At 43.8% G+C, this 20,296-nt stretch overlaps 1 protein-coding gene across 3 annotated transcripts in view; it reads left to right on the top strand.

Annotated features, from left to right (window-relative positions):
* Positions 1-20,296, top strand: part of CSTPP1 (centriolar satellite-associated tubulin polyglutamylase complex regulator 1) — a 131,524-nt gene that overhangs the window by 34,591 nt on the left and 76,637 nt on the right. For all 3 annotated transcript variants that reach the window (XM_090033093.1, XM_090033094.1, XM_090033095.1), the window contains exon 3: positions 16,593-16,723. In XM_090033093.1, the coding sequence (XP_089889219.1) occupies positions 16,593-16,723 (131 nt within the window). The remainder of the gene's footprint in view (positions 1-16,592; positions 16,724-20,296) is intronic.

Below are 20,296 nucleotides of genomic sequence, written 5' to 3' on the forward strand. Positions count from 1 at the left end.
ACCCAGCAGAAGCCCCACAGACTCTGCATGCCCCACTAGTGCAGCTACAAGCCCAGAGCATGCTGATGGGGGACTGGTGGAGCATCAGGCCCCATACAAGCCCAATATGGAGCTCCACAGGGCTGTGGCACACCTGGCCCGGTGGCCAGATGGGAAGAACTGATAGCAGAAAGCTGGTTCACTGTGAAGACAATTAAGCTCAAAAAAGGGAGAGACCAAGGAGTGAATTGGGCACCCAATCCCCCACACTCAGAGGTGAGCACTTGCCCAGCCCACCACTCAGGCTGACCTCTTTTGGTTAAGTTGTTTTGGGATTTTCTGGGAGCAATAGGACAACAGCAAGAACCTGCATAGCGCCTTCGTTCTGAGTCCCAGCGCAAAAGAAAGAAGCCCATGATCATGCCAAGGTGCTACCTGGATCCACTGTAACACCCAAATGGAAAGGGGTGGGGTGTAGGGAAGGAGGAGCCACATACAAGACGTGTCCTGGAGTTGCCCCTGAACCCCTAAAGGAACCACTGAGCACCACCTCCAGAGGTAAACCAGGGAACAAGTTCTGATGGGTGAATAGGCTTAGGTGCAACACAGCCCAACAGGGTAGGGTGGGCTGTTTTGCAGGCATGGGGCCACCACACAACACAGGAAACAGGGCCTCTAGTTAAGATTGTACAACCCTCAGTGTCTTTTTTTTAGGTGACTATAACATTAGGTCAGTGGTTCCCAACCTTTTTTTTGCCATGACCTGCTGCTGGGAGCAGAGTGAGGCAGTGGCAGGGGCCTGGGGACGGGAGCTCCTGAAATACAGCACGGCTCATCCTTTGTGTGTGGTGCCACCAGTACTGCCCCATGCAACCCTCATTTGGGTTGCAACCCGAGGTTGGGAGCCTCTGCATTAGGTGAAACTACTGAGGTTGAAAATTTCCAAACTGTATTTGTGGGGTCGCTAGATATGGTGTGGTGGTTTTGTGTGTGATTTTTTTGTTTAATTCAGCCTGCAAAGCATGCAACTCTCTTCTTTCTGCTGGCAGATTTAGATAGATAAGTTGCTGTCGTCAAATAGTTTGTCCATTAGCTCATGTGATAGAAGCCTTAAGTGGTGTCAGTCGTAGGGCCAAAAAAGACCTCAGGGTGTCATCTAGTCCAGTGCCTCTCAAAGTGGTAGTCTGCCGCAAGCCACCGGTCGCCAGTCTGCAGTGAGTTACCAGGAAAGAAAGAAATATTCGCCAGTCCGCAACGAGTTGCCAGGAAAGAGAGAAATATATTTTCAGAAGCATAACACTGATATGTCATAGCGCCACAGTTTGTACGTTCCAACACTCCAGGTGACGTCATGTCGTGCAAGGTGAGGAAAGAGAAAGAAGCAGCTGGTTGCGCATTTGTCTAGTGCTGTTACACGCAGTTGCTGCCACCAGCTGAACCGGGCATCAGTCCCTGGCCCACTGGAAAAAAAATGGCTTGTCCACCACATCAGGTACTTTGAGAAGCACTGATCTAGTCCCCTGCTCAAGGCAGGATCATCCCTGATAAAACCATCCCAGTTAAGTGTCTGTCTAACACACTCTTGGAAGTTTCCACAGTTTCTTTAGGTAGCCTATTCTAATGCCTGACCACCCTCATAAACAGTTCCTCCTAATGTCCAACCTAAATTTCCTCTGCTACAGTTTGAGACTATTCCTCCTATTTCTATCCTCTATGGCTACAGAGAAAAGTCCATCTCCATTCCCATGGTAATTACCTTTCATGCATCTGAAAACTGTTGTCATATCCTCCCCTCACTCCTCTTTTCTCCAGACTAAATAACTTCAGGTTTTGTTTTTTTCCAGCCTTTCTTCATAAGTCTCATCTCCCAGATCCCTGATCATTTTTGTGCTCTGCCCTGGACTCTTTCCAAACTGCACATCCTTTGTGAAGTGTATGACCCAAAACTGAGGTGAGGGCCAGGTGAAGCCTCACCAGTGTGGAACAGAGTGGGAGAATCACTCCCCTTGATTTGCAAGTGACCAGTTAATACAACCTAGTATACTGTTGCAACAGGAACACACTGTTGGTTCATACTTAGCTTATGGTCCACTGTAACCTCTATGTTCTTTTCTGTAGTATTTATATATGCAATTAGACTATTCCAAGTGCAGGACTTCACACTTGTCCTTGCTGAATCTCATTTATTTGATTGTGGACCATTTCTCCAGGCTATTCAGGTCATTCTGGATCCTAGGCCTATTCTCTGGAGTATGGGCAACTCCATCTAACTTCGTGTTATCCACAAATTTGCTAAGTATACACTCAATCCCATCATCCAAATCATTAATGAAGATATTCAACACTACCAGACCTTGACAGACCCCTGGGAAACCCCACTCTTCCCCACTAGACATTGAGCCGTTGATGACTAATCATCAAGCATTATGATCCAATCTGTTCTGTATCCACTTTACAGGACTTTCATTTAGTCTGTGTTTCCTTAGCTTGTTAATGAGAATGTCCATGGATCTAAAAGTCCAAACCATAGTAATGATTCATAGGGGGGTCTGCATGATTAAATTTTGTTTTTTGTTTGTTAAAGGTGCAGTCAAGCAATTTTCTAGGAAAAAGCTTAGAATTTCTTGGTTGTCTGCACAACCTTAATTTATCCTACATGTGCAAAGGTGATCAAGCCATTAGAGACTTTCTCTCTCTCTTTGATTGTCACCGTAAGACCCTCAAGTTTGATAGCTTCCAGTCTTTTTATTTGTGTTTATTTTATAAACTTATTTTTATAGGTTTTAGTCTGATGGTAAAAACATTACTTTCATGAAACAAAATCAGTATTCTGGTAACCCATTTTTTTTCTTTTGGCTGTGTCCTGGCCAAGTTTCAAGCCCTACTGTGTCCTGTTGCAGTCAGCCAAATCCATTTAATAAGATGAAAAACAAAACTGCAAGAGTTGAAAATGGAGACATCATTTGTGGCTGCCAGCTTTTCTCAGACAGAGTGGAAAACAGATTGATATTTTTGTGCAGCAGATCACTGTGGGTTGCCACTAGCAGAAAAGCCAAGTTGTAGAAATGCAGCTAATCACTAACCTAGACATCAGTTTGTGCCTGTGTTTCGACTGTTCTCTACTGTTCATATGAGGCAAAAACCTGTTTCGGGGCAGATCCTTTCTTCCACCTGCCCTCCTACCTCTCCCCTGGCATCTTTTGCGTGTGTGGTGGGGAGGGGTCTGATGATTAAGGACCATAGCAAATAGAAAATGATTTTAATTAATGCAACAGAAAGGTAGTTGTTTGTGTTCCCTAGACTCCTGGCCAGAGCTCTGGTGCATACAAAGGTCATATAACTTCATCTGTCTGTGTTAGTGCTATTGCTCTAATCTGGCCTTTAGAACAACACTCTATTTTTTAAGCGCTATGTCCCATTCAGTACCCAGCAATATTTGAGTTCATCAGATGTATTTATGGAGTTTATTTTTCTCGAAGGTTTTATTACCTATGACTATTGTGAACAAATCATTAATGTGTGTGTGTGTGTGGCCCCTGTTGAAAAGGATACAGTTGGGTGCCAGTAGGAAGCTTCAGTTCAAGAACAACCTTAGATTTCTATCTGACTATCAAAAGAAAACAATTGTCCGGATTACAATAGCCAAACCTTCTGTTAGGGTGTTCATCTTTCTTATTCTCCCCTCATATGTTATGTTTTTATACATGCCCCCTGGTTTATAATTGGCATTGGAACATGGAGGATTTGTGGCCTGCAGCTCTTCTCAAAAGCATCCTTATGGAGCCTCTTATATTCAGTACTATTCGTCATCACTTCTTTACAGCAACTTATTTTGGAGCCCAGTCATTTCATAAGTGATCACTGTGTTTATCTTGGGTTTAAAATTGGGGTTTTTTTCCATTCTGTCTTATTTTCTGTAAGTGTTTTGGTGGTCTTCAATATCAGTGATATTTTGAGGGCTATTTCCTCCTCTGCCTTTCCAGTTATAACTGGAAATGGAAATGTCTGCTTTTCTTCTGTTTTTAGTGTTGGAGAAGTGAAGGAGCTTTTAAGTCAGAGATTGAAGAAACATAGCAAAGAACTGGCTGTAATTTGAAACAAAGTCATTCCATACTGAAGTCACTGCTCAACGCCATACCCCCAAGCTGCTAGCATACTCTGGGAGGCAATTTACTTGTACTCAGATTCAAACTCCATCTTTTTTACTACTGGAATGCATAGGAAAACCACACTGCAGAAAAGTAGACAATTACACATCCATCACCAGAACAAATGGGTCTCTTCGCCATTTTTCCATATGGAGTCTGCTCTCTAAACACCTATATAAAAAACAATTATTTTTCCCTTTATCCTTGCTCTCACAGTGCGGGTTCTCTGCAGTTACAGTATGGTTGTTCCTGCACCAAGACTTAGGTTGAACCTGAGGTCATCCTCACCTCTCTTGGGTCATAGTGAGCTATGATTTCTCATAGGTATCACCTTGTAGCCTGAGCCAAATCTATCCATGTGGTTGTTCTTTTTTGTGACATTGAGCCCTTCTAGGAATTGTTTTTTCGACTGCTTGCCTCTGGTTTAGGCAGTAGAGGGAGAAAATGGAGGGTGGAAAGACCAAAAACCAGGAACGAGAAATTGTGGGACTTCCTGCCCTTGATGTCTGCATACCCAGGTAATTTCCTGTGGAAAAGGAAAGACAATAAGATGGGCAATGGCAAGCTTGACCTCATACCTTCAGATTCAGTGAAGGTTCCAGGGTTGGCCTGGACTGCTACTGTGGTCAAGCTGAGGGTCTTATAGTATAGATGGTTGGCAGGCAAACACTGTATGGCAACTGTATGTGTGATCTGAAGAAGACTGCTAATAAATAAAAAATGGTGGATTCAAATAATGATAGTACAGCACAGGTAAAATTGCAGCCACACAAAATCTCACAAACATTCTTTGTTGATTGGGGGTGGGGGGAGTTGGCATTTTGTGGGCTTGGTTTGTTTTTTAAAGAATGGTTTTAGCATGATTCCTTAGTTTTCAGGAAAGACAGTGTTATGGAACACATTACAAGGACATTTTTTCCCTCTTTAAAGTGTTTGTGGTGTTTGAGAGCCATTGTTGAATTCAGCTACCTATACATTCTTCTATTTTCCTTGCATTGGTTCTAACTATTCTTAATGAAGCCTCTGGAGAGATCATAGAGTTGGGAAATGTCTCAAAATATGAGTAGAGTCTACTGGGCACAGACAACAACTTTGGTTTGAGGAGTACTTGGCATTTCTCTTCCATTCTTTTTAAATTTTATATTAAATTGGAATTAAGTGGTATGTGTAAGGAATATGCTCTCATTACTCAGAATGAAATAATGAGGAGAAGCTGGAACGGACCTTAGGGGTTTTCTTGGTTTTGTTTCTTTAATATTTGTCCTTGAAGTGTGTTGCAATGTCCTGGCACATTTTGTGCTGTTTTTTCAAAAGACTAGCTAACCTATGTCTGATCCCAATGTGGCCAGGGCCAGTTATATAGAATCTCTCTTGAGTCTGCAAACTGTGGATGTTGCTGAAGGTGCAACATCAGCAAATGCCTGCAAGAACAGTTTGTAAGTTTGCAAAAGCCACTGAGATAAGGTACCAGAACAGTTTGCCTACCATAATGAATAGCAGCCTTCTGGGGGCACCGGATGGAGCAGGCGAGGTCTCTGGGACCCCTGCCAGCAGGGTGTGCTTGGCCAGTTGGATGGGATGGTGCCATGGGCTGGCAGGAAATGGCATCCAGGAACAGGCTGGGATCGTGGGGTGATGACAGCATAGGGCTGGGGTCTAAAGGAAGAGATGTGAACTGCTTCCTGCATGTTCCTGCTACAGGTGTTGGTTCCATGGGCAGGGACATGTGAGGAGCAGGTCGCAGCTCTGTCCCAGGCCCTGGCCCAGCACTGTCACTGCCCTGCAATTCTGGTCACCTGTCCCACTTCCAGATGCTATTCCCCATCTGACTCCAGCCCTATCCCATCTGCCCAGCTGAGTGCACCCAGCCCATGGGGGTCCTGGGCCAGTTTCCATAAAGACCTGTTTTGCCCACCAACCAGCTCCATCTGGCACCCCCAGCTGTAGGTGCAGGGTGGATGGGCCTGGGTGCCCGGGAAAGTGGGGCCAGGTCCAATGGCAGCAGTGACACTGGCAGCAGCAGCCAGGCAGAGTAAGCAGCTGCCATGAGGACTACCTAGAAGCCTAGTCCAGCTGCTGCACCGCCCCCATCCTGCCACATGCCTGAGGGCAGCAAGACTGGTTGCAAGCACCACAGCCTGGGCTGCCTTTGCTTCTTCCCCTGGGCCGGGCAGGGCCAATGGACTTGTTGCAGGCCAGATAGAATCCCTTGGCAGGCCATATCCAGCTTGTGGGCTGTATTTTGCCCACCGGTGCTATAAAAGGACATGCATGATACAGTAGATCAAATGAAGAGTGATTTGAATATGAAAGACTGAAAAGGAAGGGAGAGGGTGGAGGGGGAGCAGTACTAGGAGAGGCAAATAATTAACAAACCCATAGGGACAAAGAGATCACAAAAAATAATCCAAGTAATAGGATAAGAATCCAGAGCCTTGTTTAGATCATACTTAGAGATGTAGTTAGCTATGTTAATTTGAAGTCAAGCAGAAGGCAAGGTAGATTTGCACTTCATAGATTAACCAGAATAGATATATATATAACACGAGCTTTCATGAGCTGAAGCTTCATTCATCAGATGCTGTAACAGGATGTGCAGAAAGCAGAGTATAAAAGGAGAGAGAAATTGCAAAGCTGATAGAAGGGGAGGCAGGAGTATGCATGCACAGTTTATTGGAGGATAAATTTTTGGTTTTGTTTGGAGCGGGGAGGGAGTTGAAACCATTCATGACCTACATAAAACCCTGTACCAATGCTCATGTGGCCTTCTTTCTGTTGTGTACTTTATTGCTCTTTTGACTTGCTGTAAAAAAAATAAACCTGTGTGTCTGTGCCAGTAATTCCCTTCTGGCCTGTATCACTTGAACTCAGTGTAACCTGGAATAGCACCTGATTAGCTTGAAAGCTGTAGTACTTCATGATTGATACTCATCTCTGAAAGCTCCTTCCTTTTTCCTTAAGTACCATCAAGCACTTTTGCCTGGCTACTTACCCTCTTATGTTATACCCCCTCCCATCTTCCTGAATACTGGATTTCCTAGCTCATAATTCTAAAAAGCTTTATTTCAGAGCAGAAAGGGCCCCCCATATGTGGCCTATTATATATATATCAGCTTGCTTACCCTTTTCAAACAACTATTGTCTTTTAATAGGGCCCTGCCTGGTGGGGAGAGTCCTTAATTCCTGCTATATAAGAATGGTCAGCTTGAATTACGGGGAGCTGCAGTATGGTGCTCTGATCAAAAGGCCTCTGTTGTTTTAGAGGGTTTTCTCTCTCTCATTTTTTATATCCTGGGCTACTAATTCAGCACAGCAAAGTCATTGCAGCCTTTGATTTGAGATCTCAGGGTGTTAAATTACTGACCTAGCACAAGCAAGGCAAGGGAGGGAGACTTTCAAAGATATAGGAATCCAGGGCAATAAAGAGCAAGCAGAACATACTATATAGAATTTAAATCTTAAACAATTTAATTTACATTTTTAATCCTCTCCTCAAGAAGCCAAGCCTCACCTCAGAGGGCTTTAGGAGACCAGTTCAGTGCCTACTCTGAGCTGTCCCCCAGGTGCTGCTGGTTTTTCAACAGTACTTACAAATAATCCTCACACCAACTGTACTGACTCTGCTGTATCAAATCCCCTCTGGAGCCCCATCCAAGCAGCATGAAAAGGAATCTACCTTTTGAGCCATGTTCCACCCATCTCCTTTTTCAGCTGAAATAAACTTGAGGGTAGGTGATCCACAGAAGGATCTTTGGGGCTAGGGACAGAAATTACACACAAAGCGGTATAAGAGATTGGAAACTGGTTCAAATCTGTAACACAACAGAAGTTCAGCACACACAAACCCTTTGCAAAATGGCTGAAACCATTTTAATATAAAGCCAGATGGATGTGGTATCAGATTTAATTGGTTTAGATTAAATCATAGTTTCATAGTTGGTAGAGTTGGAAGGGACCTGAGCAGATCGTTATGTCCGACCCCCTGCCATGGCAGGAAAGAATACTGGGGTCAGACAACCCGGCAAGGTACTATCTAGTTTATTGAACTTTTTATTAAATAAATCAGTTTATTGAACTTCTGTTCCAGAAATTCTGTCCCTTCCAGATTCAAGTTAACTCACAGTTCCCCAGCATCCCAGAATACTTTGCACCTCCCCTGCAAACCCCTGATCAGCAGGGTAGGTAGGTTAGCTTTGGCCCAAGCTGTCTGCTCCAGCTGAGTAGGAACGTATGCTCTAGCACCTCCTGGCTTCTGGCTTAGACCTCTGCAGGCATGTGGCTGCATTTCTGGAATCAAAAGTGAATGTGTGTTCGCTTGCTTATTGGTTCAATATATGCAGCTTAGACTAGCCTGTGAAGATTGAATCGATTCAGCCTCAGGCTTTTTGACTGTCTGTGCTTAGCCTGGATCTCTGACTTCTGCATTTGTAGTGTTTATCTGGTTTAACCGTCCCAGATTAGAAAGAGGGCTAATGATCCTTTTGCGTCTGCTCCTTGTTCAATAAGGCCTTCTCTTTTGTAAAGCTAATTGTTAGAATGAGTCAACAGTATCTCTTGTTTAAGAAGAGCTTCTATAAACACAAGGTTAGCTTCATTAAAAAGGGTTGTTTTTTTCCCCCTGAGACTGACTTAATTGTTATGGGATGATGAAGACAAAATGCATTGGATGTAGCAGTTTTGTACTGAGTGGATGCATCTACACGAGACACTTACTGTGGAGTTGCCTAGTTAGCTCCACAGTAAAGTGCTGCTCTCTATAAGAGCGGTGCTACTAGGCCAGAGTAAACTAACTAACTCTGCCATAGGATAGTAGTGCCCAACACAAGTGCTACTTTACAATGGAGTTATTTACTCTGCCACAATGCATGTGTAGATAGTGACTAGGGCTGGCTGGGGCATGATGTTGCTACAGTGCAGGGGCATGATGGTGCTGGGGCATGATGGTGCTAGCCCCCTGGCTGATCCCCAGGCATCCTGCCAGCCAGGGCTGAGCTGCCCTGGCTCAGCATGCTATGGTCCCAGGCACACGTGTAAATGCTGTGCCTGGGAGCAAAAAACTCTGGCACAAGCTGTGCCAGAATTTATTGCATTGAATTAATTTCATGTGTAGACATACCAGGGACTGCTGATATGTCACCTCAATCTTTCAGGATTGGTGACTAAAACTCCACTGATTTGTTCAGATGCTTAAGATGGGTAAATACAATTTCTAGTAGCCTTAGGCTGTCAGTCACTGTTCAACAACTAGAGTTTGTTGTATGTCATCGTATGATACTTTGCAGCAGTAGCCCTATCTGGTGATGCCAGGTAGGGTTGAAAAAGACCAGCTTTGACATTTTAGAACCTGGACAATTTGGAAGGCTCCAAAGTCTGTCAGAAGTCGCACTGTCATTTTAGAACCCAGCGTGTGTGTTATGTGTGTGCTGCCTAATTAGCAACTGTATGGTACTGTACACCTTATTTTTTTAAAGGTCAGAACTTGCTTAAGGTTTGAAACCCTGTGACTTCAGTGCTTTCTATTAGCAGTGCTAGTTCTGCTGTATTTTGCACCCTCAAATCATCAGGGTGGCATCTTCAAATTTGAGTATCTTCATTCTGCGTAAGACATTACATCTGTATGATTTATTCCCTGTTGTAATAGGTATAGTGATTATTTTTTCATCCTTTGCACTATAGCTTTTCTTTGAAAAGGAGCCCTCCTCCCTTCTCCCTTATTTTCAGCAAAAGAAAATTCCATTCTCTATAAGTCAGGGAGCAATAGTCAGTTTTTCCTGCTTTCTGTTTGATGGAGGGGTCCTCTGACTTGGTCATTTTTTTACATTAGTAACCACAGGTGGCACCTGCCCAGGGGCTACTAGGGTCTTGCCAACTTCTTCTGTCCTTCTCTAGGACAGGAGGTTCATTCTGCAGTATTACTGGCTTTGCCTGATTCCAGCAGGCAGAGGGTAACCAGTGTGGTGGGTTTTTATTGGGATGTTACCATAGCATCCTGGTACTTTTACAATCTATTTAGAAGTCCAAAGGTTTGAAAAGAGTGCTTGAAAGTTTCTGAACTCTGGCAAGGTGCCAAAATGTAATTACACCAAAGACAAAGACCCATTGAAAGCTGCTGCTGTTCAGCAAAGCAGCACCTGAGTGCTGGAGTTCCCAGCATAGCCATTTCTGAGAGTTTTGGCTGTGTTATCACTGTGTCCTCCTGAACCCTCTTTCTTCCTCTAATGTGCTTGTACCCATCCCACAAACAAAGTGAATATGTTGCAAGGCACATCCTTCCCGGTGCTGGCATCCTATAGAGACTACTTTCTGCGGTTTGGTGGCTGTGGCGCATGTAAAGGCAAGGAGAGAAAACACGCTGAAGTCCCCACTGTAAAAACCTTTCACGTCTTCCACAGTCAGCCAAGATTCTGTATGTGGTGTTTCCTTTCCCTCTCTCTCTCCCTCACTACACTGGTGGGAAAGGCAGCTTTTACTAATGGAGGGATTATCCATCTACCTAACAAAACCTTTGAGTATAGCACAAGTGCTAACAGCATATTAGAGTGAACTAATGAGGGCTTTAGTTTAATTTCTAGTGCAACTGGATGAGTCAGGGATCTCATTCTTGGGAACTTTAATGTGCAAATTTATCTACATCTGAGATGTTGTGTAGAACGGCAAAAAAATTAGGTTTTTGCTAGATCTAAAATCAGCAGTTTTGGAGCTTGTTAAAAATATATATCTATATATCCAAACTCTTTTCCTTCCAGAGGATATCCCTGCAGGCTGTTACATCAAATGTCTAGCTGTTAAAAGTAGTTGCTTAAGTAGCTAAGGATAAAAGTGGCTCTTTCTGTTGTGTATACAAACCATCTTCTTACTGGTGCTGAACAGAATAATGGGTGCTAACAGATGCGCAGGCCCCTACTTTAACTCATGCTGTTTTACATAAAGTGCCATGAGTTAGTGACCCCCCCGCCCCCCCGACCCAACTGACGTTCGCCTGTTGGGAGTTGGGGGGGGAGGTCGAACTCCACTTTGGAGTTGATCGAGCTGCAGAGCCTACTTGCAGCCTCTTTCTCCTAGCCCTGCCCCACCCCCCCAGCTCCAGTGCCCCCAGGGGAGAAGGGAGGGAGAGAGAGCTGCAGGCAAGAAGCTGCAGCTGGGGGTAAGCCAAGGAGCATGGGGCTGGCAGGAGCATGGAGCCCGTGCCTGCGGGGGGCAGTGGAAGCATCAAGCTCAGGTGGGCAGGATGGTGTGTGAGGGAGGGTGGTTGGGTGTGGGGGAACCCTCACACCCCCCCAGTGGTGCACAGCCCCCGCTGGCAGTGGCAGCAGCAGGAGGTGGTGGGTAATCGGGGCACTTGTGGCTTGCACAGGCACTGCTGCCTGGTGGCACGCAGCTCTGGCCACAGCTGCACATGGTGGCAAGGAGTGCAGCCAGGCCAACCTGCCTCTATTGCACAGGACTCCCCTCAATGCATGTGCAGCTCCTGGCACTTGTGCACCACAACAAGAAGCCCTGCCTGATGGAGCCAGCTGCCTTCCCTGCTCCCTGTGGCCAGGGAAGTAGGGGGTGGGGCTCCCCACCACTTCCGATAGAGTCCTGGCAGCTGCATGTGATGGAAGGCAGCTGGCTCCATTGCACAGGGCTTCCCCCTGGTGATGCACGAGTGCCAGGAGTTGCACGTGTGTCACGGGGAGCTGTGCGCAATAGAGGCAGGCTGGCCTGGCTGTGCTTCTTGTTGCTCTGTGCAGCTCTAACCAGAGGTGTATGCTTCTGGATGGCAGTGCCTGTGCACAAGTAACTTGAGGGCCTGTGTACCATGGTGGGGAGTATGTGGGAGGGACCCGGCACCTGCCGACCCTCCCTTATACACCCAATCTGCTCCCACAACCCATCCACTTATGTACACACCCTGGAACATACCCCAGGCCTCCCCACTTACATAGCCACAACCCCCCCTACACATACACACTCTCCTACACCATATACACATACTCATCCCCAACCACACTCCACACAGTCTCCCACAAACAATGTACAAGAGTAAGACTTAATTTTTTAACTATTATGCAATCACCTCTATATATACTAACAAATACAAATCATGACAAAAATATTTTTTAAATAAAATTAAAATATGTTACAGTAGGTGTTTGACTTTTAGTGTATGATTTGTTTTTTTCTGGTTCAAAGATGGCAACCCTCCCCCCCCAAACAGTACTTCCAGGGGCCAGGGAAGGACTTCTGGTGACAAAGGTCAGGGGTTGGGGTGGAACTTCCAGTCTCAAAATGGTGACCAGAGAGTGAAGCACATGTCTAGGAGGGGGGCTACCTTTGTGGGCCTTGACAGCTCACCAAAACTCATTAAGTGGCCCTCCAGCCAAAAAAATTGCCTACCCCTGCTCTATAACATAGTCTGAAAGTATCCAGACAGCCTTAACTGTTCTTGCCTCTCCAGTAGCTTTGTTGATCCTGCTTAACATTCTTATAAGTTAATAATTAGTTTTACCTAGCTCCTCTGTACAATAGGACACTATTTACTTCTTTTTAACTAAAGCAAATGTTTCCTGTGAGAGACAGTGCATGTACACTATAACCTCATAAATCCGGCACTCAAAAATCCGGAATTCTCAAAAATCCGGGACTGCAGGCAGGTGGCGTCAGCCGCTCCTGGGGCTGCAGCAGCGAGCAAAGTGGAGGGAACTGTAAGTGAGCGTGGGGCACGGCTCTTGCTGCTGCATGCACCCCGGGAGGTCTGTGAGCTGGGGAGGCTGCGCCGGGCTCTTCCTAGGGGGCGCGTGCCCCTAGATCTGCACGCCAGATGAAAGCAGGCTGCTGCTCTTGTCCAGCATACAGATCGGGGGGCGCACATTCCGCAAGAAGAGCCCAGCGCAGCCCCCCAGCCCTCCCGGGGCACACATAGCAGCAAGAGCTGTGGCCCCATGCCCTGCACCCACTGACAGTTCCCTCCGCCTTTGCTCTCTGCTGCAGACCCAGAAGTCCGGCAGCCAATTCAGTATAAAAAAGGGTTGGCTGCTTGCCTGCAGTATGCTGGTCACTTCTGGTCTGCGGTTTGCCGGTCCACAGCATAAAAAAGTTGGGAACCCCTGCATTATTTGATTTGGACTGCAGACAGAGTGATTCCACTGGATGCAGTTTTCCAGTAAGGTAAAATGAGACAGACTATGCTTAGGGCACCTTTTCTATCCCCTTCCCCATGTGGAGTGAGTAGAGTGAACCCTAAATAGGTCTGTTCAGTCAAGATTGCAGCTGCCAAATTGCACACCTCAGTTCAACATACAAAACTACCATCATAAAACCATTGCTTCCATGAAGGCCCATGTCTAAGGGCTTTCTGTCGCTACTTGCCCATCGCTGTAGGATTTACTATTGATGGAAAATACCTGCCTGCATCTTCTTTTAACATGTGGGTGCAGTGTGCATCAGCAACCATGTGATACTTTGGGGGAAGGAGACCTTTTTCTGATGGCAAGGAAAACCTAGATGATTGGAGGTTTCTATTCCATTGCAGCCTTCATTTGCCTCTGAAGCCACTGTGAAATATTCTTTCTTCATCTACCTGTTCCACCACTGAGGAATTTTATTTTTATTTTTGAATTGCTATTAGTCTGGAAACCTCACTGTCATCCTTGCCACCACTGGCAACCCCTACCAGGATCAGAAATCTCTGGATGACTTCCCATTCAAGGTCACCAATGGCACACAAGCCTCTCCACCACATCAAGGTTGTAATCTTTGGGAGGTGACATAACCATTCACATATAAGCAAGAACACATGATGGCATACACTTGTTTACTTTAGATGCAGGCTGCCAATAGAAGTTATTTACATTCTCACCTATTGAGACTGAGCAGCAAACTAATTGAGCAGTCTACTATGGAATAAGAGTACATTTAATTCATACTTAAGCCTTTGCATTCTAGTTATGCCCGGACATGGTGCCTCTGGCTTACATTCCAGTGCTACAAGTGACAATGCTTAATAAACTTGCCTGTAACTTTTAGAGAAACAGCATTGGCAATCCCAAGAATGCAAAAATAATTGTATTGTCTTAGAAATCATGAGATAACTTGAAAAAGCAACTCAAGTTTTTTCTGTGCAGTTGTGGGGAGTAGAAACTAAGGGTGTGCATAGACAAAATAAGGGTTTACTTTGCCCTAAATTGAAGTGGTGAGTTTTTTAAAAACTCTGGTTCAATTTAGCTTGAAGTAAACCCTCATGTTATGTATAGTCATGTCTTATCTGCCTCTCTGGTGGCAGGGAGGAGAAGGCAAACTGCTGGCAAGCAGATCAGTCCCTGGGCTGTGGGGGTGCTTCCTTCCGTGGCAGTGGTGGCACCACCAGGCGGCACCCACCTGCAGGCACCCGACTCAGGCAGTCCCAGGGGGCACTGCAGCCACGGAGGGAAGGACTGGGTACTCATGCAGGCAGGCAGGCTCTGGGAGGGGTGTGGTGAAGATCAGGCTCGCCACTTTTTTTTTTTTCCTTTGGTGGAACCTGCTTTCCCAGGCTGCTGCCAGGCTGCCCGCACAGCCCCTGAGCTGCATGGAGTCCGGTGCTTTGCTCCATGGCTGTAGGGTAGCAAACTAAAATTCTTCTGAGGTGTTTTAGTTTGCTGCGTCCCAAAGTCATTTAAGGTGCATTATGCCGCCGAATGTACTACAGTGGCTGGAATTAATGCACAGTACACCTCCAACGCATGCAAACACCAATGCCATTAAAGCAGTGCAAAAGCATTTAACCCACTTTAAAGTGTCATGCACGCATGCCCCTCATTTCGTCTACACACGCCCTTTGTCCAGTTAAAACTCGGAGTCTCATCTAGTCACATGTCTCCAGGAGCTGGGATATTAGGAAAAAGACCAAATATTGTGAAACTTGTGATAAATTTGTAGGAGTCGAGACTTGTAGCAGTGTTGCCAAGTAACTAGTGAAAAAAAATCAGATTAACTTTGTTTCTGTTTATAGGGCTTCTGATTTTTATATTTAAAAAATCTCATGATGCTCTCTCTTGAGGCATCCCTAGAATTAATTACAGTTGTTCTAGTATGGTATAAGAAATACATTATTTTAATAAAGTATTATCTGTGGAGCATGGTGGTAGAATCTGTTCTCTTTCCAATGATTTTTTGAGCCATAATGCAACAATATAATTTTTTCATTGTTTTTTAAATGACATCGGAACCATTCTTTTAACTTCTACTTGCTATTGTGTTTAAGAGACCTTTTCTATAGTATGAAGGGTATGTCTGTAATCAAATTATTTGACTATCAAGTTATAATACAGGATCTTGTTTCATAAAAATAGCTAACCAAGGGATTTCCCCTAACTAATAGCTTTTATTTCTTTTGAGGAAGTTGCTAATGGAGAAGCTCTGCTGTAATCAAGAATGAATCCCAGTCTTTTTCATTAGCCCTTCTACAAGAGATCCACTATGCTGCTGTTCTGGGGGAGTCTTTTAATGATTCTCTGAAGTGCATCTTTCTTCCTACTTGAAAGAAGCACAGTAACATGCATATATGGTTCCTTTTTTCATCTGAGATCCTATCATAGCAACTTTGGCTTATAATATTTATATTTCTTTCTGTCTCATGCATATTGATTTTCATTTAATCTTAAAAGGGCATTTCTAATCCTTTACAACACATGAAATCAACAGAAATGCTTCTTCAAAATCTGAGAGAGAGAAGAAAGTCTAATTACGAGTTTATTAAACCAGTATTTTATTGGATATTTCGTACTGATTACAACTCAAATATTGCATCACTTGTGTTTGAGCATGAGGCAATAAAACTTAAACTAGTTGCCTATCAAAGCCTATTCCTATTTGAATAGGAAACTAGACTGTAGAGACATTCCTTACTAAAGGCATTTGTCAGCTTAACTTTGAATTGCCGTTAAGATCTTGCCAAAACTGAAAGGTAATTTGCACCAGCAATACAAGAAAGTACCAGTTCTCTGGAAGCAAAATCCTAATATCCTTATTAAGATGGGTGTGTCATGGTTGCAGGGAGGGTTGTAGAGGGAAAGGAAGCTCAGTTCAAATGCGCAAAAGGCAGATGTATTCTGGACAGATGGACAAATAGGGTAATAGAACTCCAGCTATTTCTTCAGCTAAGGAGGAAGAAAGATGCATCATTCAGTCACTCAAGCTTTCAAATGGTCCTTGGACACCCCTTGGGTTATTTTAGAATAAGTGTTTCGGCTTTTCAAGAGCCCCTAAATCGTATAATAGAAGCCTGAGATTGAGGGTGTACTTTTGCATATAGGCTTCCGCCTAGGAAAGAGATGAAGGTAAGCTGTAAAAGCTGGGAGATTAGTTTTGCAAAGTATATTTTCCAAAGTTGTTGTTGTTGTTATTCTTATTCTTATTATTTTTTAACCATTCAAGATGGTCTGAGGGTGTCCATTTTGGGTTCTGATTTCTAACATTTTTTCTGTTTTGATTTTATCTCTATAGTTTTAACAGCGTGCGTCAAGGAACTCACATTTTGTTCCGAGAGTTCAGCTTTGTCCAAGCCACCCCTCATAATAGGGCATCCTTTCTACGGACGTTCTGGAGATGTTTCCGAACAGTGGGCAAAAATGGAGGTAAGGGTTAGGTTTGGGGTGTTTTTGTTGTTTTTTTTTGTTGGGGTTTTTTGTGGGGAACCCCCCCCCCCCCCAGCCATCTCTCTCCAATTCCCGCTGCTTGAAATCCATCATTATCTCAATAACTCTGCACCCTAATCTGTTGACTGCCCAATACACAGGCAATAGGCATTAATAGTGAAATATTTTCTGATTTCTAACATTTGTAATCTCTACTCTATGCTATTCTATAATTCTTTCTGTACCCAACACTCTGGTATGTGCAACACCAAGATTAATAAACAACTTGAGACTGGAAGTATCAAGTGATGTTCTAGATTAGTTCCTTTCTCTTGGGGGAAAGGTTCTTTATATCCCACCCTTTTTGTTTAAACTAAATATGCTTTGCATTACTTCATACAAGAGCAAGGTCAAATTGTGTTGAACTGGCAAATATAAGGCTTATAATAACTTGTTTTGAGTTCCTTCTGCAGTGAATATCAGAGCTTTTGGCTACACCTAGACAAAACTCTATCTGTTGGCCATATCTTACCCTAAAGGTTGGTGCTTCTTACTGTTTCCTAGGAGTTACGCAGGCAATGGGGAATAAGGTAACATTTTTCATTAGGCATTCTGAATTCCAGTCTCTTCTATTTTTTAGATCCTTGAAAATAAGGACCAAAAGGCAAACTCGACTTGATCTAGAAAAAGCCAGTATAGTCAGCAGACATGCTCTCAGTAACCCATCACCACCATGTGTTGCCAGCCTTGGCCATTTTCAAGGAGCCTAGGCCAAGCTGCAGAAGTGTGGCTAAGCAGAAGTCCCCAAAGCTTGTCTCTGAGTGATCATAGCATGAACTTTTGCAGATGTGACAACTAGCTTGGTTAGCAAAGTAAAGAAAGTCATTTATATGGCCAACTGAACCAGAAATGGTATGCAGTTGAACAAAGCACAAGGCCTGGAAAGAGACATTATCAGGGAATACTATTCATTAAATAATCCAAATATACTATATCATAGCTTTATCTTAAAATAGTGTAGTAGTGATTGATGTAACTAAATGTATTAGATACTATTTTGTTATAATAGATATATATATTTAAGATGCTTAGATGATTTCTGGAAACAAAACAGCCTTGTCAGAGAAGACCATAAACTAAAGTAAAGAAGAAGCAGAACAGCATTGAACAGCATCCTGCAGTGGGAAAGGAAAGGAGAGAAACCCTCCCTTTTACTTTCTCAAGGATATAAATCCCAGCTAATTGACACCTTCCAAGTCCACAAGAGATCTGGGTCAGTCCAGCACCAAAAGTTTCAGTGGAACAAAGAAATTTAAATAAAACCAATCAGAGATAATTTATTAGAATATTAGAACCAGCCATCTATAAATATGGGGTATAGGCTAGAGGAAAAATTGTTGAACTCAGCAAATTAAAAAAGACTTCCTGCCAATCTGTGCACCACCCTCGTCCCACTTCCTGAGTCTTCCTAGCCAAATGGACTTTGGGATTAATGTTTGTTTTAGTGCCTTGAAGTGCAAGCAAATAAAAGGTTGGACTGTAGACTTGTTTCTGCCGCTTATCAATAGCCTACTTACAAGGTTACCTGTAATCTGGGTAACATGGGATACTGCTTTCAAGCTCTGGTAAACCAGCAGTATAACAGGGGTAAGTACATGCATGACATGAGGCACCAGCCCTGAGTTAACTGGGGCACCTGAGTGGAGACTCCTGGTAGCAGCAGCTGGGTGCAGGGACACCGCCTGTGCAGCAACTGCTGCTGCAGCAGCTGGAGATGGGCAGACAGCAAGGCAGTAACAGCAGCCAGGGTTTTTGACCACAAAGTAGGTAGGTAGGTCTTGTGTCCCTCTCCCCAAAACCACTACCAGCATGGTTTTGTCCAGGGCTTAAAAATTGTTACTTATGCCTCTGGAGTAAACTGTCTGACATCAGTCCAGGTAGGGAAGGTGTGAACTATTTGAGGCTAGATCACTGGGAACAAATATGGGACATAGGTTGCTACCCACTCTTATTTTTGAGAGATCCCAGTGCCTATGAGCAATATAGGAGCACCTCAAAAAGTCAGGTCTGTTGCTGGTGGAGGATGTGTCCACAAATTATGGAGAGAGCTCTGCAGTAGCAAGTGCTTCACTTGTGCTCCTAGCATAATCTCCATTTTATCTGGCTTAGTTGGCTCTTTTTTAGCCATTGACTGACCCCATCCAAACACCAAAGCAGGTCAGTGACAGTATATGTTGTAGTTTGCAAAGATCAGTGAGATGTTGTCTGCATGATGGAAACATTCAAGATGTCTCATGTTTATTCCTAATATTTGCATGAAAAAAATGAATAGATCAAGGAAGCGAATAGAATTTGTAGCCCTTCATAGCTGTGGGGTCTGGAAGCAAAGGTCCAAATGTCCATAACTACTGTCTGGGTGTGGTCCTGAAAGGAGAATTCAAGACAGTTTGTTTATCCTAATTGGAAAAAATACTAGATAACTAATGCACTTCTTGGACTTTGAACAGATGTGTGTCTTGTTTCTAGAAGTAGAAACCAATACATCATTAGAGTGTGTGTTGCCAGTAACTCATCCAACCACTTACATACAGAGTTCTCCAAACCCTTTTTCTTTCTGTAGACAGAAGTTACACACTAATCTTGTTTTCATGCATCTCCATCCTATTTACTAGGAACTTCTAGTCCATAAATAAGAAGGCTGAAATGTGTCTTAGCAACAAGCAGTGTTTTCAGATGGGTCACTTGAATTCCTATTCCATGCACCTGTAGTAAAATAACTTCTAGACTGTTTCACAAGAGAGATCAGAACATCACCCAATATTTTATGCATTAGAGCCAAACAGCTGACAAATTACCAACTCATACAAACACAAGTAGTACATAAAGGATTGCATGTCTTTACACATGGGTAATATGGGACTGGATTTGTCAGTATATTGATTTTGATACTACTTCCACATGCAACACTAGGGAAACATATGTTCTCTCTGTACAAAATCATGATTTCATGATTTTAATCCTCTGGATCAGTCCTGCTTCTAAGAATTTATTCTGGGTGAGGCACCCCTCTGTTCAGTGCCTTAAGTCTCTCAGCATCGGATGCCTCTGCTATTCTTAATCTTCCCCAGTTCAGGATTGAATTTGTTGCATTTTTCTGTTTCCCTGTGTGATTGCTTGGTTCTTGTTTGCCAGGAAATAATTCACTGCCAGTCATAAGCTCTCAATTTTTATCCCCTATTCAAATTTAGAATTTCTGGTTTGGAATGAATGACTGCTATTTTTTGGCACTCTCTTCCCCTCCCCCTGAAAACAACTACGTAAAATAAATACCTGCCCAGTGAGGAGATATGTAACATAATATGACAAATGAGGATATATGAAGAGACTAAATATACACATGCGGCCTACTGAAGTAAGGGAAGGAAGAACTGAAAGTTATAATACAGAATGATGCAGTTTCTAAACTTCTACAAGCACAAACATTGGGAAATAAGAAAGGGGTATATTGTTTTGGTGTTATAATGGGATTTCAGAGTAACCTGCTCCATGTTGGAAGTGGTGTTCCACCTGTAT

The sequence above is a fragment of the Crocodylus siamensis genome, chromosome 2, assembly GCF_052110815.1.
Source record: "Crocodylus siamensis isolate JL-2025a chromosome 2, ASM5211081v1, whole genome shotgun sequence".
Lineage (NCBI taxonomy): Eukaryota > Metazoa > Chordata > Crocodylia > Crocodylidae > Crocodylus > Crocodylus siamensis.